This window comes from Cherax quadricarinatus, chromosome 97 (assembly GCF_038502225.1).
Source record: "Cherax quadricarinatus isolate ZL_2023a chromosome 97, ASM3850222v1, whole genome shotgun sequence".
In the NCBI taxonomy this organism is placed as follows: Eukaryota; Metazoa; Arthropoda; class Malacostraca; order Decapoda; family Parastacidae; genus Cherax; species Cherax quadricarinatus.
In genome coordinates, this window is record NC_091388.1 from 5,609,052 (window position 1) to 5,623,228 (window position 14,177).

The 14,177-nt window shown below is 41.2% G+C and overlaps 1 protein-coding gene across 1 annotated transcript in view; it reads right to left on the minus strand.

Annotated features, from left to right (window-relative positions):
- Spt6 (transcription elongation factor Spt6) overlaps window positions 1-14,177 on the minus strand; it is a 65,970-nt gene that overhangs the window by 14,539 nt on the left and 37,254 nt on the right. Inside the window, exon 8 of the mRNA XM_070105187.1 lies at window positions 8,930-9,118. Coding sequence (XP_069961288.1) covers window positions 8,930-9,118 — 189 coding nt within the window. The remainder of the gene's footprint in view (window positions 1-8,929; window positions 9,119-14,177) is intronic.

Here is a 14,177-nt window from a genome sequence, read left to right on the forward strand (position 1 = left end):
AATGAAGAGAAATTTCATCTACAGTGGACCCTCAATTAACACCTGCATTGGATAAAGCCAAAATTGGATAACACCTCGCTTTGGCGTAAAAGAAATTGGCTCGGATAACACCTAAAAACTTGGTTAGGAGCTTTCGTCCCGAATGTGTCCGCACGGCCACTCATCCTGTGTACCAGACAGTGTACCATTGTTTACAAGCCACTGAGGACGGTTACATGCATACATGTGATATATTTTGTATTATTCCATTTTTTTAGTGCTTGTAATTGCTAAATAAGCCACCATAGGTCCAAAGAAAGCTTCTAGTGCCAAGCCTGTGATAAAAAGGGTGAGGTGTACTATCGAATTAAGAAAGGACATAATAGAAAATAAGAGAGTGGACTGTGTATCTCAGAGTTGGAAAAGTTATACAACAAACCCCATTCAACCATCACTACAATCTTGCACAACAAAAAGGCAATGAAGGAAGCTGTTGTTGCAAAAGGTGGAAGTGTGCTTACAAAACAGAGATCACAAATACTCGAAAGATGTGGAGAGACTGTTGTTGGTGTGGATAAACGAGAAACAATTATCAGGAGAAAGTATTTCTCAGTCAATAATATGTGAAAAGTCAAGGCAGTTGCATGAGGGCCTCATTAAGAAAATAACTCCAAATAGTGCTGCTGTTGATGAATTTAAGGCCAGCAAAGGCTGGTTTGAGAGATTTAAGAGTCATAGTGGCATACACAGTTTGATAAGGCATGATGAGGCTGCCAGTTCAGACACAAAAATGGCTGAAAAATATGTGCAGGACTTTAAGGAATACAGACACTGAAAAATTAAAACCCCAACAAGTGTTTAATTGTGACAAAACAGGCCTGTTTTGGAAGAAAATGCCAAACAGGACCTACATTCCTCAGGAGGAAAAGGCACTCCCAGGACATAAGCCTAATGAAAGACAGGCTAACTATAATGTTGTGTAGTAATACTAGTGGGGATTGCAAAGTGAAGCCTTTACTCGTGTATCACTCTGAAACTCCTAGTGTGTTCAAGAAAAACAATATCATCAAGACTAAATTGTGTGTGATATGGAAAGCAAACAGTAAGACATGTTTATTGACTGGTTCTATGACATGTTTGGCCCCACTGTGAAACAGTACCTCCTGGAAAATAAATTGGAACTCAAGTGCCTCCTGGTAATGGACAATGCTCCTGCTCATCCTCACGACTTGCAAGAGCAAATTGTGGGGGAGTTGAGCTTCGTCAAAGTGAAGTTCTTGCCTCCTAATACCACTCCTCTCCTCCAGCCCATGGACCAGCAGGTCATTTCAAATTTCAAAAAACTGAACACCAAAGCAGTTTCAAAAGTGCTTTGAAGTGACCTTAGACACTGAACTGACCCTAAGAGAGTTCTGGAAAGATTACTTCAGTATCCTCAATTGCATAAACCTTATAGGTAAGGCTTGGGAGGGAGTGACTTGCAGGACTTTGAACTCTGCTTGGAGAAAATTGTGGCCACAATGTGTATAAGAGAAGGATTTTGAAGGGTTTGGGGCTGACCCTAAGGAGCATATGCTGGTTGTGGAATCTATTGTGTCTTCGGGTAAGTCCATGGGGTTGGAGGTTAGTGGTGAGGATATGGAAGTGTTAGTGGAGGACGATGATGAAGAACTAACCACTACATAGCTGCAAGAGCTTCAGGTGCAACAGCAACAGACCAAAGCTCAGGGAGTTCCTTCAAAGGAGGAGGAAGAGAGATGGAGGAAGTTGCCTTCATCAAAGATAAGGAAATATGTACAGGTCTCCCTCATCAATTGTGAGGGTAGGGGATCAAGAGTCTCGCGAATGTTGAAAAATCACGAATGTTTGGTGCCCCAATATATTGTAGGGAAATATAATACAATACTGCTTCCTTAACTTGTTGAACCATGAACAATCATAAAATACATGAAAACGGCATAAAATATTGTACTAAATACCACCAGTGCCTCAACCACTGCGGCGCACTGCTCGTATTTTGGTACAATTTCTTTCTTCAATTCTATCATGTTTCTCAATTTCTTTACCAAAGGGCTGGCATTAGCAAGTTTCTTTGGGCCCATGGTTAATTACGTGGCAGTCACACTCAATCTACAAGCACCAAACACAATGAATTATTGTGAAATGTTTGGAAGAGCGTGGAGACTAATGCTCACTCCAGCACAAATAAAGCCACACTGACTGACGATGCCTCAACATACATCTTATTAAATATCACTGCCTCAACCACTGCCTCAACCGCTGCCTCTACTACTCCAGTCGCACTCAATCTACAAGCACCAAACACAATGAATTATTGTGAAATGTTTGGAAGAGCACGGAGACTAATGCTCACTCCAGCATAAACAAAGCCACACTGACTGACGATGCCTCAACCACTTCTTCCACCACTGCTTCAATCCTCGTATTTTTGTACTATTTCCTTCAATTCTATCGTATTATTATTATTATTATTATTATTATTATTATTAGCAGTAGCAGAAATGTTTGATTCTTTGCTGTGTTCAAGAGTAAACATATGATGTCACCGTCCAATACCTATCCGAATAGCCATTCCAATATTCAGCCATGAATGGGTTGACATTATTTATACTGTAGTTTAATAATAAACAATGAACAAAACACTCACCACACTGAGTGGTGGGAGGGCTGGCTGCCAGTTGTGGGGGTCGGAGGGAGGGTAGTAGGGACTCGCAGGTGGCAGAAAACTTAAATATGATTTGGCGGCTGGGAATTCGTGAATGTGTGAAGCCCGTGAAAGTTGAAAATGCGAATGTTGAGGGAGACCTGTATAATGTTTACAAAGTTGCAAGCATTTATGGATGAATATTATCCTGACATAGCAGTTGCAAGCTGTATTGGCAACTTGTACAATGACACTCTTGTGGCCCATTTTAGGGAAATTTTAAAGGGACGTGAGAAACAGTTCTCTGGACAGATATTTTGCATGACAGGGGTCCAGTGACTCTCAAGCTGGTCCTAGTGGCATTAAAACACAAAGAAGGGAGGTAACCCCAGAAAAGAACTTGTTACCCGAAGTTTTTATGGAAGGGGATTCCCCTTCCAAACAATAGAACACCTGTATCATCTGCCCTCCTACCGTCTCATCATCCATCAACAATTCCACAATAAAGGTAAGTGTCATTTCAGTAATGTTTACTGTGCATGTATCATTGTTTTCTGTGTAGGGAAATGTATATTTCATGTAAAAAAAAAATATTTTTTTAATGCTTTTGGGTGTCTGGAATGGATTAACTGGATTTCCATTATTTCTTATGGGGAAAATTAATTTGGTTAAAAGCTAAATCGGTTAAAGCCTAGCTCTCTGGAACAGATTAAACGTGTTAACTGAGGGTCCACTGTACTTGGATATAGAAAACTTGAGGAAATTAAAACTGTATCAGGGTATATGACAAATTCTAACCATGCAATAGAACGAAAAAGTAATGTGAAAGACCTGCGAGTGATAATGTCAGAGGATTTCGCTTTCAAAGACCACAACAATGTATCTACTGCATCGGCTAGGAAAATGATAGGATGGATAATGAGAACCTTTAACACTATGGATGCCAAGCCCATGATGATTCTCTTCAAATCACTTGTTCTCTCTAGGCTGGAATATTGCTGTTCACTAACTACCCCCTACAAGGTAGGCAAAATTGTTGACCTGAAGAGTGTACAAAGAACTTTCACGGCACTCATAAGTACGATAAAGCACCTAAATTACTGGGAACAGTCGAAGGCCCTCGATTTGTATTCCCGGAATGCAGGCGAGAGATACATAATATACACTTGGAAAATCCTAGAGGAATTAGTACCAAACTTGCACGTGAAAATCACTCCCTACAAAAGCAAAATACTTGGCAGGAGATGTAATATTTCCCCAATGAAAAGCAGGGGTGCCACCAGTACAGTGAGAGATGACACAAGTGTCAGGGGCCCAAGACTGTTCAGCTGTCTCCCAGTATACGTAAGGGAATTACCAATAGACCCCTGACTTCTTCAAGAAGGCGCTGGACAGGCACCTAAAGTCGGTACCTGACCAGCTGGGTTGTGGTTCGTATGTCAGTTTGCGTGCAGCCAGCATTAACAGCCTGGTTGATCAGACCCTGCTCCACCACGAGACCTGGTCTCAGACTGAGCCACGGGGGCACTGACCCCCGAAACCCTCTCCAGGTAAACTCCAGGTAGTGAGTTTGTGTCAACCATCTTTGATATTGTTATAATGTCACCTTTGTACCAGTTATAACATATCTGGTATACAAATAACCCGCACATAAAAGAGAGAAGCTTACGACGACGTTTAGGTCTGACTTGGACCATTTACAAAGTAAGTGGTTCAAGTCGGACCTAAACGTCGTCGTAAGCTTCTCTCTTTTATGTGCGGGTTATTTGTGTATCGTTCCAGTCACGGTATTGTGCCTTTTTTTGTTACATATCTGGTATATTTTTAAATGTTTATACAGTAGTGTACTGTATATTGTAATACACAGAATAGAGGAAATCAACTCTAATATACATTATTTAGGTATGCATATTGGTTAGAGAGCCTGTCGTAAGTCTGAGTTGTCGGTAAACGAGTACGTTGCTAAGTGAGGAGAGGCTGTACTTGAACCAAATTTGCTATCCTTGTAATTTCTAAAATTATGACTTATGAGCTCTTAAAGAGACAGTATGTATAAGCAATTAGTCAATGCCAGTGTAGGCTTAAGTTTGCCTGAAATGTTCTGACTATGAGCTTTCTGCATGTACAAATGTATGTCATCCATCTCTGCACAAATTTTTTTTTTAACACGTCGGCCGTCTCTCACCAAGGCAGGGTGGCCCAAAAAAGAAGAATCACTTTCACCATCATTCACAGTGTATCATGCTGAAATAAAATATCAGAGCACTCATGGCTCTCAAAAAAATGCACAGTAGGACACGCCTGTATCTGCGGGGGATACGTTCCAAGGACTTGCCGTGGATACCAAAACCCTGGATAGTAGCAAACCCTATATATAAGTCCTATACCTGTTACAGTTTAACTGATAAATTATGCATAACAAGTTGAGAATTATCACTTTTTCACTGAAGGGACGCACTTCACAACTTCTCAGACTTTGAACACAATCAGCTGCTATACTTTTGCACTTTGGGGCCATTATTATTATACAAAATTAAGAGGTATTTCTGGGTCACAGTAAACCATGGATAACTGAAACCATAAATACTGAATCAGTGGATACGGGGGTTCTACTTTTTTTTTATTTTTTATTATCACACCGGCCGATTCCCACCAAGGCAGGGTGGCCCAAAAAAGAAAAACTTTCACCATCATTCACTCCATCACTGTCTTGCCAGAAGGGTGCTTTACACTACAGTTTTTAAACTGCAACATTAACACCCCTCCTTCAGAGTGCAGGCACTGTACTTCCCATCTCCAGGACTCAAGTCCGGCCTGCCGGTTTCCCTGAATCCCTTCATAAATGTTACTTTGCTCACACTCCAACAGCACGTCAAGTATTAAAAACCATTTGTCTCCATTCACTCCTATCAAACACGCTCACGCATGCCTGCTGGAAGTCCAAGCCCCTCGCACACAAAACCTCCTTTACCCCCTCCCTCCAACCCTTCCTAGGCCGACCCCTACCCCGCCTTCCTTCCACTACAGACTGATACACTCTTGAAGTCATTCTGTTTCGCTCCATTCTCTCTACATGTCCGAACCACCTCAACAACCCTTCCTCAGCCCTCTGGACAACAGTTTTGGTAATCCCGCACCTCCTCCTAACTTCCAAACTACGAATTCTCTGCATTATATTCACACCACACATTGCCCTCAGACATGACATCTCCACTGCCTCCAGCCTTCTCCTCGCTGCAACATTCATCACCCACGCTTCACACCCATATAAGAGCGTTGGTAAAACTATACTCTCATACATTCCCCTCTTTGCCTCCAAGGACAAAGTTCTTTGTCTCCACAGACTCCTAAGTGCACCACTCACTCTTTTTCCCTCATCAATTCTATGATTCACCTCATCTTTCTACTGTATATATAAAATGTTAAGTAAAAGGAGACAATTGCAACTAATGTGACATTGTAACAACGTTTCACTCTCCAGGAGCTTTGTATCAATACTTAAAAGACTTAATATTTAGAAGAACTGTCTGGTATATTAGTGTGTAAGTATAGGATTATGTCTGCCTGAAATACTCTATATATATCTCTAGATATACAGTGGGCCCCCGGTTAACGAACTTTTTTCATTCCAGTAGTATGTTCAGGTGCCAGTACTGACCGAATTTTTTCCCATAAGGAATATTGTGAAGTAGATTAGTCCATTTCAGACCCCCAAACATACACGTACAAACGCACTTACATAAATACACTTACATAATTGGTCGTATTTGGAGGTGATCGTTATGCGGGGGTCCACTGTATACTCTATATACTACTCTATTTTTAGCCCCAACAAACCCTACTGAAATCTCGCTTATCATCAAAACACTAAACAACAAGACAGGAGACCTAAATAACTTATCACCACTCATGTATAAAAAAGCTTCTCATGTGTTGTTACCAATTATTGCAACTCTTTTTGACAAATCTATTGAATTTTCCACCTTCCCATTGATACTCAAGACAGCAAGAGTCACCCCAATCCTCAAGGGAGATGATCCAACTGAATTGAACAATTATAGGCCTATATCAAACCTGCCCCTACTATAAAATCTTCAAAAAATTAATTCACAAACAAATCTACTCCTACTGTGTATCCCACAACATACACAACCCTTGTCAGTTTGGGTTCAGACTGAAAAAAAGTACTAATGATGCCATTATACATATGCTTGAACTAATATATTCTGCACTCGAGAAAAATGAATTTCCCTTGAGACTTTTCATACTCACGAAAAACTTTTGATACAGTTGACCATGACCTTTTGCACCAAAAACTCGAACATTACAGGGTCAGAGGACACTCTCTCTCGATTGCTTAAAATCTTATACTGACAATAGAACCCAGTATGTATACACAAATGGAGCCAGCTCCACTACGCAACCTGCATTTGTTGGAATCCCACAGGGGAGCATTCTTGACCCACTTCTCTTTCTCATTTACATCAATGACCTACCAAATGCGTCTAATCTCCTTAAACCCATTTTACTTGCAGATGACACAACTTATGTCTTTTCTCACCCAAACCCAACCATACTAAAAGACACAGTAAATGCTGAACTGCTAAAAATATCTACTTGGGCGATTACCAACAAACTTACTCTCAATATAGACATAACCTACTTTGTGCTTTTCGGAAGCAGAACTTCAAATGTACAGCTAAACATATTAATAAATGGTTCACCTACTTCGGGAAAGGCAGAGGGCAAATTTCTAGGTCTCCACCTTGACTGCAGACTCAAATTTCTGACACACATACAGCAAATTTCCAAGAAAGTCTCCAAAATAGTAGGCTTCTTTTCAAAGATAAGGTACTATGTACCCAAATCAGCTCTTCTAGCTTTGTACCACTCTCATTTACCCTTACCTCAACCACAGCAAATCACCTTAAGCCTTTAATGACCCAGCAAAAAGCTGCAGTGGGACTGATTACTAACTCCTGTATTAGACAACACACTCCACCTCTTTTCAAGTCTTAACTTTCTTAATATACAAAACATCCACACTTATTATTGTGCCTACTACATACACAGAACACTATACTCTAATGTAAACCCTCCTCTCAAACTCCTCCTTGATAACTAACTGAACACACAATCATAACATGAGATACAGATCACTCTTCGTTATCCCTCGTGTTCATCTTTCCCTACGCAAAAATGTTATGCACGTAAAAGGCCTGAAAATCTGGAATTCACTGCCAGAACACACTAAAGGACCCTTGTCTGCAAATCAGTTTAAGGCCCTAATAAGAAATCACCTCATTACCCAAAATTAACCAGACAAACTGTACCTAATCACTACCAGTTTCTCAAAAGCTACTTATAGTGTGCTGATGAATACTCAACCATTTACTACTTTGAAATTAGAATGTCTGTTCTTTTCACTGTTTTAAATAGTAGTAGATTGTAATACAGTACATCATAATGTAATTGTTCCATTGTAATACCAAATTTCATAGTTTTAAATAGAACTAAACTGTAATACATCATATTGTAAATTTTTTTAAACTGTTACACTGTAATCTTTATTAACTAATTAAATAGTGTAATAAGTCTCTATTAGACTTAACAAAACCATGTAGCATCACCTGACAGAATATTCAGTTGTACTATACTCACTGTAACTCATCTAATGACCATATGAACTATGTATTATTGCCTTACTAATCTTAAGTTAACCTCTAAGTTTGCCAGAAATGCTCAGCATACAAAGGGGCTTTTGGCATGTACACCCAACTATTATATTCCTCTGTACAACCATGTAATTTGTCAAAATAAACATCTTAATCTTAACCACCTACCTACATCATCATAAAAAGTCAGGTGCTGTAGGGTACCTGCGAGGTGTGGTCTCCTCCTTATACGCCTTCTCGTCGATCTTTTATTTTTACAGTTCCTTGATAATGTGAGAAATCACAAAAGCACTTGGAATTTCACTATTTTTTCAGTGGTTGTTCTGCATATTGTGACATCACCTGTTTTTTGCATATTAGTGGCATTATTTTGTGTCTAATAATATTGATTACATGTAAACTACACTTTGTATACTGCATAAAGAAATAAAATTTGTCTGCCTGTTAAGTCGCATTAGTCACAAGTGTCATTTTCCTAACATATTGTTGATAATTCTACCCACATTATTACACTAGATATAAAATACACACACACAAAAATAATGAAATTTCCAAACAATAAAACCTGCCTTAAATAATTTACAAGGTGACTGAGTAGTAATATACATACCTTCTCATCCCAATGGTAGACTTTCCACAAGTCATGTATATTTAGTTCAGGCTGGACCTCCTCCTTTCTGTAGAAGGCAATAAATGGCACTTCACAAGTGGAGTTCCTCATCAGGTCCAGGGCATTGTAGATCTTCTGAATCATGTTGATATCACGGCGAGAACGCTGCCTTGCTTCTTCCCGACCCTCCTGTTGAAAGTAAACAATGTTTTCTGAGCAAATCAATTTTACAGGCTAGAAGCTGTTATTGCACATCAGCCCTGTTTGAGGTATGCTATCACCACCCCAGAATGCCACCCTTACCAGTTGGCTAACACTCAGGTATGTACATACTGTTAGGTGAACAAGGACAGCAGGTGTAAGGTGACTTAACACCCTGGTTCCTACTTACTACTAGGTGAACAATGACAGCCGGTGTAAGGAAACATGCCCAGCATTTCCACCCGTACTGGGGATCAAACCACAGACACTCGGTGCATGAGCTGAGTGCGCTACCAACTGAGCCATGGAACACTTCTTGTATCATACTTTTAATCACTAACAATACCAACCATACTTGTAATATCTAACAATACTAACCATACTGGTAATATCTAACAATACTAACCCTACTGGTAGTATCTAACAATACCAACAATACTGGCAATCTCTAACAATGCACTTTCATAATTTTTGCAATAAAAAGTAATCTAAATCGATCCTTAACCGTTTCAGTGTCGGTTGCACTGTATCAGGGCTGTGAAGCCAGTGTTAGTCCCATAGTACTACACCATGAGCTCAACTCACTCAAACTGTGAGTGCTAAATTTGGGCCTAGATATGAATGGGTCTATGCAATAAGTGTGCACCATATAACAATAAATAATCCTGCAGCATGCAGTGCATGAGAAAAAACTGCATGAGAAAAGACTTTGCGGTGTATTTCCATATGGTTTTATTCTCAGTTTGTTGGTCTCATTCGATAGACTGGAAAATATATGATAGAACAGACATGATTTTGATTATTTTCAGAAGCAAAAGTAGCTTGAAAGTGAGCTCAAAGTAACAGCAATATTCAATTTTTGCCAATATTCCAGAGTACACAAATGACATCACTCGTCCAATACGCATCCAACTGGCTAATCTAATACGCATTTGGGAATGTACTGACGTTATTTATACAATTATTACAATAATGCAGTAGTCTGCATAACAGTAAATCTTCTATTTTTTGTGTGAATAAAAATTAAAAAATGAAAAGCAAGTGCAATGTAAGAGGGGCCTGGGGGTGGCCTGGGGAAGGCCTAGAGTAGACCTGGGAGAGGCTTGGAGGTGGCCTGGGGGGAGGCCTGGAGGTGGCCTGTGGGAGGCCTGGAGGTGGCCTGGGGGAGGCCTGGAGGTGGCCTGGGGGAAGCCTGGAGGTGGCCGGGGGGGAGGCCTGGAGGTGGCCTGGGGGAGGCCTGGAGGTGGCCTGGGGGAGGCCTGGAGGTGGCCTGGGGGAGGCCTGGAGGTGGCCTGGAGGTGGCCTGGGGGAAGCCTGGAGATGGCCTGGGGAAGGGTCGGAGGTGGCCTGGGAAGGGTCTGGAGATAGCCTGGGGGAGGCCTGGAAATGGCCTGGAGGAGACTTGGGGGAGGTCTGGAGCTGGCCTGGGGGAGACCTGGAGGAGACTTGGGGTAGGCCTGGAGCTGGCCTGGGGAAGACCTGGATGAGACTTGGGAGAGGCCTGGAGGAGGCCTGGGGGAGGCTTGGGGGAGGTATGGGAGAGTCCTGGAGACATGACTAAGGAACAGAGAAAATGTTTATTTAGTGCCAGGAATGTCTACATTTATCCTGGACCCTATTTTGAAATTGGCAATTGTTTTATTTTGTAAGAAACTGGCCAAATTACTGAGTTCTGATTACTTTACTGGGTAACTGAAATAGGTAAATGGGCAGTTTCTCGTACAATCGACAGAATAGAAGGAATGCTAGTGAAATAGCTATGAGTTTGGTTGACTGGAACAACAGAATTGGCCAAGACTAGAATGCAGGGTGGGCAAAATCACCATTGCGTAAGTATCACCAAGACCACTAACTTTGCGAGAGCAAAATTCCGTCAAATTTCGTATTTTTGGTTTCATTAGCTTTGGAAAAACATTCTTTATCATTTCATGAGATAAAATCATTTTTTTGGAAAATTCTTTAACACTGAGAGCAAGTTTGACAGCAGGTGTCTCAACACTGAGAGCAAGTTTGAGAGCAGGTGTCTCAACACTGAGAGCAAGTTTGAGAGCAGGTGTCTCAACACTGAGAGCAAGTTTGAGAGCAGGGATCTCAACACTGAGAGCAAGTTTGAGAGCAGGGGTCTCAACACCAAGAGCAAGTTTGAGAGCAGGTGTCTCAACACTGAGAGCAAGTTTGAGAGCAGGTGTCTCAACACTGAGAGCAAGTTTGAGAGCAGGGATCTCAACACTGCGAGAAAGTTTGAGAGCAGGGGTCTCAACACCAAGAGCAAGTTTGAGAGCAGGTGTCTCAACACTGAGAGCAAGTTTGAGAGCAGGTGTCTCAACATTGAGAGCAAGTTTGAGAGTAGGGGTCTCGACACTGAGAGCAAGTTTGAGAGCAGGTGTCTCAACATTGAGAGCAAGTTTGAGAGCAGGTGTCTCAACACTGAGAGCAAGTTTGAGAGCAGGTGTCTCAACATTGAGAGCAAGTTTGAGAGTAGGGGTCTCGACACTGAAAGAGTTAATTTTCTATAGGCAAGTGTTTTTATCAAACCATGGAATAAAATGGGGTTTGAACCCATGGCAAGCCAGTTTCGTGGTTTGTTTACAATTGTGTAATTACGATTTTATGAGTCATGTTACCATCACATTTTTAATCAAAATCATGGACTTTTTGGAAGGGAATAAAAATAATGGCATAAATCTTGATAACTGATACTGATGACTGGTTTAAAAAGGTGTGACCAAACACCAGGACATATTACAAACCATTTCAGTCTTGGGACCTTTACCAAGGTGTCTTGGGACCTTTATCAAGATGTCTTGGGACCTTTATCAAGGTGTCTTGGGACTTTTATCAAGGTATCTTGGGACTTTTATCAAGGTGTCTTAGGACCTTTATCAAGATGTCTTGGGACCTTCATCAAGGTGTCTTGGGACCTTTACCAAGATCCCAAGACAAACACTTTCTAATAAATATGTAGAGTGCGTGTTCGTACAGGTGGTCCTCGGCTTACAATGGGTTTTCTTCCGACGAACACATTTTAAGTTGAAAATATTGTGACAAATATGAATATGTGATAAGTCAAATAAATAACTACTGTCATTGAATAAATCAATAAACAAATAATTATTGTAACTAACTAAATACCAGTATCGAAAATGAAAACATGTTTATCCTGAATGTGCAACATTATTGCACCATTGTAAAATCAAAATACAAATCAAACCATCGTAAAGTCAAAGTATTTTATGTCCAACCACCGTAAAGTCAAATAATTTTTTTTTTTATTATTATTATCACACCGGCCGATTCCCACCAAGGCAGGGTGGCCCGAAAAAGAAAAACTTTCACCATCATTCACTCCATCACTGTCTTGCCAGAAGGGTGCTTTACACTACAGTTTTTAAACTGCAACATTAACACCCCTCCTTCAGAGTGCAGGCACTGTACTTCCCATCTCCAGGACTCAAGTCCGGCCTGCCGGTTTCCCTGAATCCCTTCATAAATGTTACTTTGCTCACACTCCAACAGCACGTCAAGTATTAAAAGCCATTTGTCTCCATTCACTCCTATCAAACACGCTCACGCATGCCTGCTGGAAGTCCAAGCCCCTCGCACACAAAACCTCCTTTACCCCCTCCCTCCAACCCTTCCTAGGCCGACCCCTACCCCGCCTTCCTTCCACTACAGACTGATACACTCTTGAAGTCATTCTGTTTCGCTCCATTCTCTCTACATGTCCGAACCACCTCAACAACCCTTCCTCAGCCCTCTGGACAACAGTTTTGGTAATCCCGCACCTCCTCCTAACTTCCAAACTACGAATTCTCTGCATTATATTCACACCACACATTGCCCTCAGACACGACATCTCCACTGCCTCCAGCCTTCTCCTCGCTGCAACATTCATCACCCACGCTTCACACCCATATAAGAGCGTTGGTAAAACTATACTCTCATACATTCCCCTCTTTGCCTCCAAGGACAAAGTTCTTTGTCTCCACAGACTCCTAAGTGCACCACTCACTCTTTTTCCCTCATCAATTCTATGATTCACCTCATCTTTCATAGACCCATCCGCTGACACGTCCACTCCCAAATATCTGAATACGTTCACCTCCTCCATACTCTCTCCCTCCAATCTGATATTCAATCTTTCATCACCTAATCTTTTTGTTATCCTCATAACCTTACTCTTTCCTGTATTCACCTTTAATTTTCTTCTTTTGCACACCCTACCAAATTCATCCACCAATCTCTGCAACTTCTCTTCAGAATCTCCCAAGAGCACAGTGTCATCAGCAAAGAGCAGCTGTGACAACTCCCACTTTGTGTGTGATTCTTTATCTTTTAACTCCACGCCTCTTGCCAAGACCCTCGCATTTACTTCTCTTACAACCCCATCTATAAATATATTAAACAACCACGGTGACATCACACATCCTTGTCTAAGGCCTACTTTTACTGGGAAAAAATTTCCCTCTTTCCTACATACTCTAACTTGAGCCTCGCTATCCTCGTAAAAACTCTTCACTGCTTTCAGTAACCTACCTCCTACACCATACACTTGCAACATCTGCCACATTGCCCCCCTATCCACCCTGTCATACGCCTTTTCCAAATCCATAAATGCCACAAAGACCTCTTTAGCCTTATCTAAATACTGTTCACTTATATGTTTCACTGTAAACACCTGGTCCATACACCCCCTACCTTTCCTAAAGCCTCCTTGTTCATCTGCTATCCTATTCTCCGTCTTACTCTTAATTCTTTCAATTATAACTCTACCATACACTTTACCAGGTACACTCAACAGACTTATCCCCCTATAATTTTTGCACTCTCTTTTATCCCCTTTGCCTTTATACAAAGGAACTATGCATGCTCTCTGCCAATCCCTAGGTACCTTACCCTCTTCCATACATTTATTAAATAATTGCACCAACCACTCCAAAACTATATCCCCACCTGCTTTTAACATTTCTATCTTTATCCCATCAATCCCGGCTGCCTTACCCCCTTTCATTTTACCTACTGCCTCACGAACTTCCCCCACACTCAC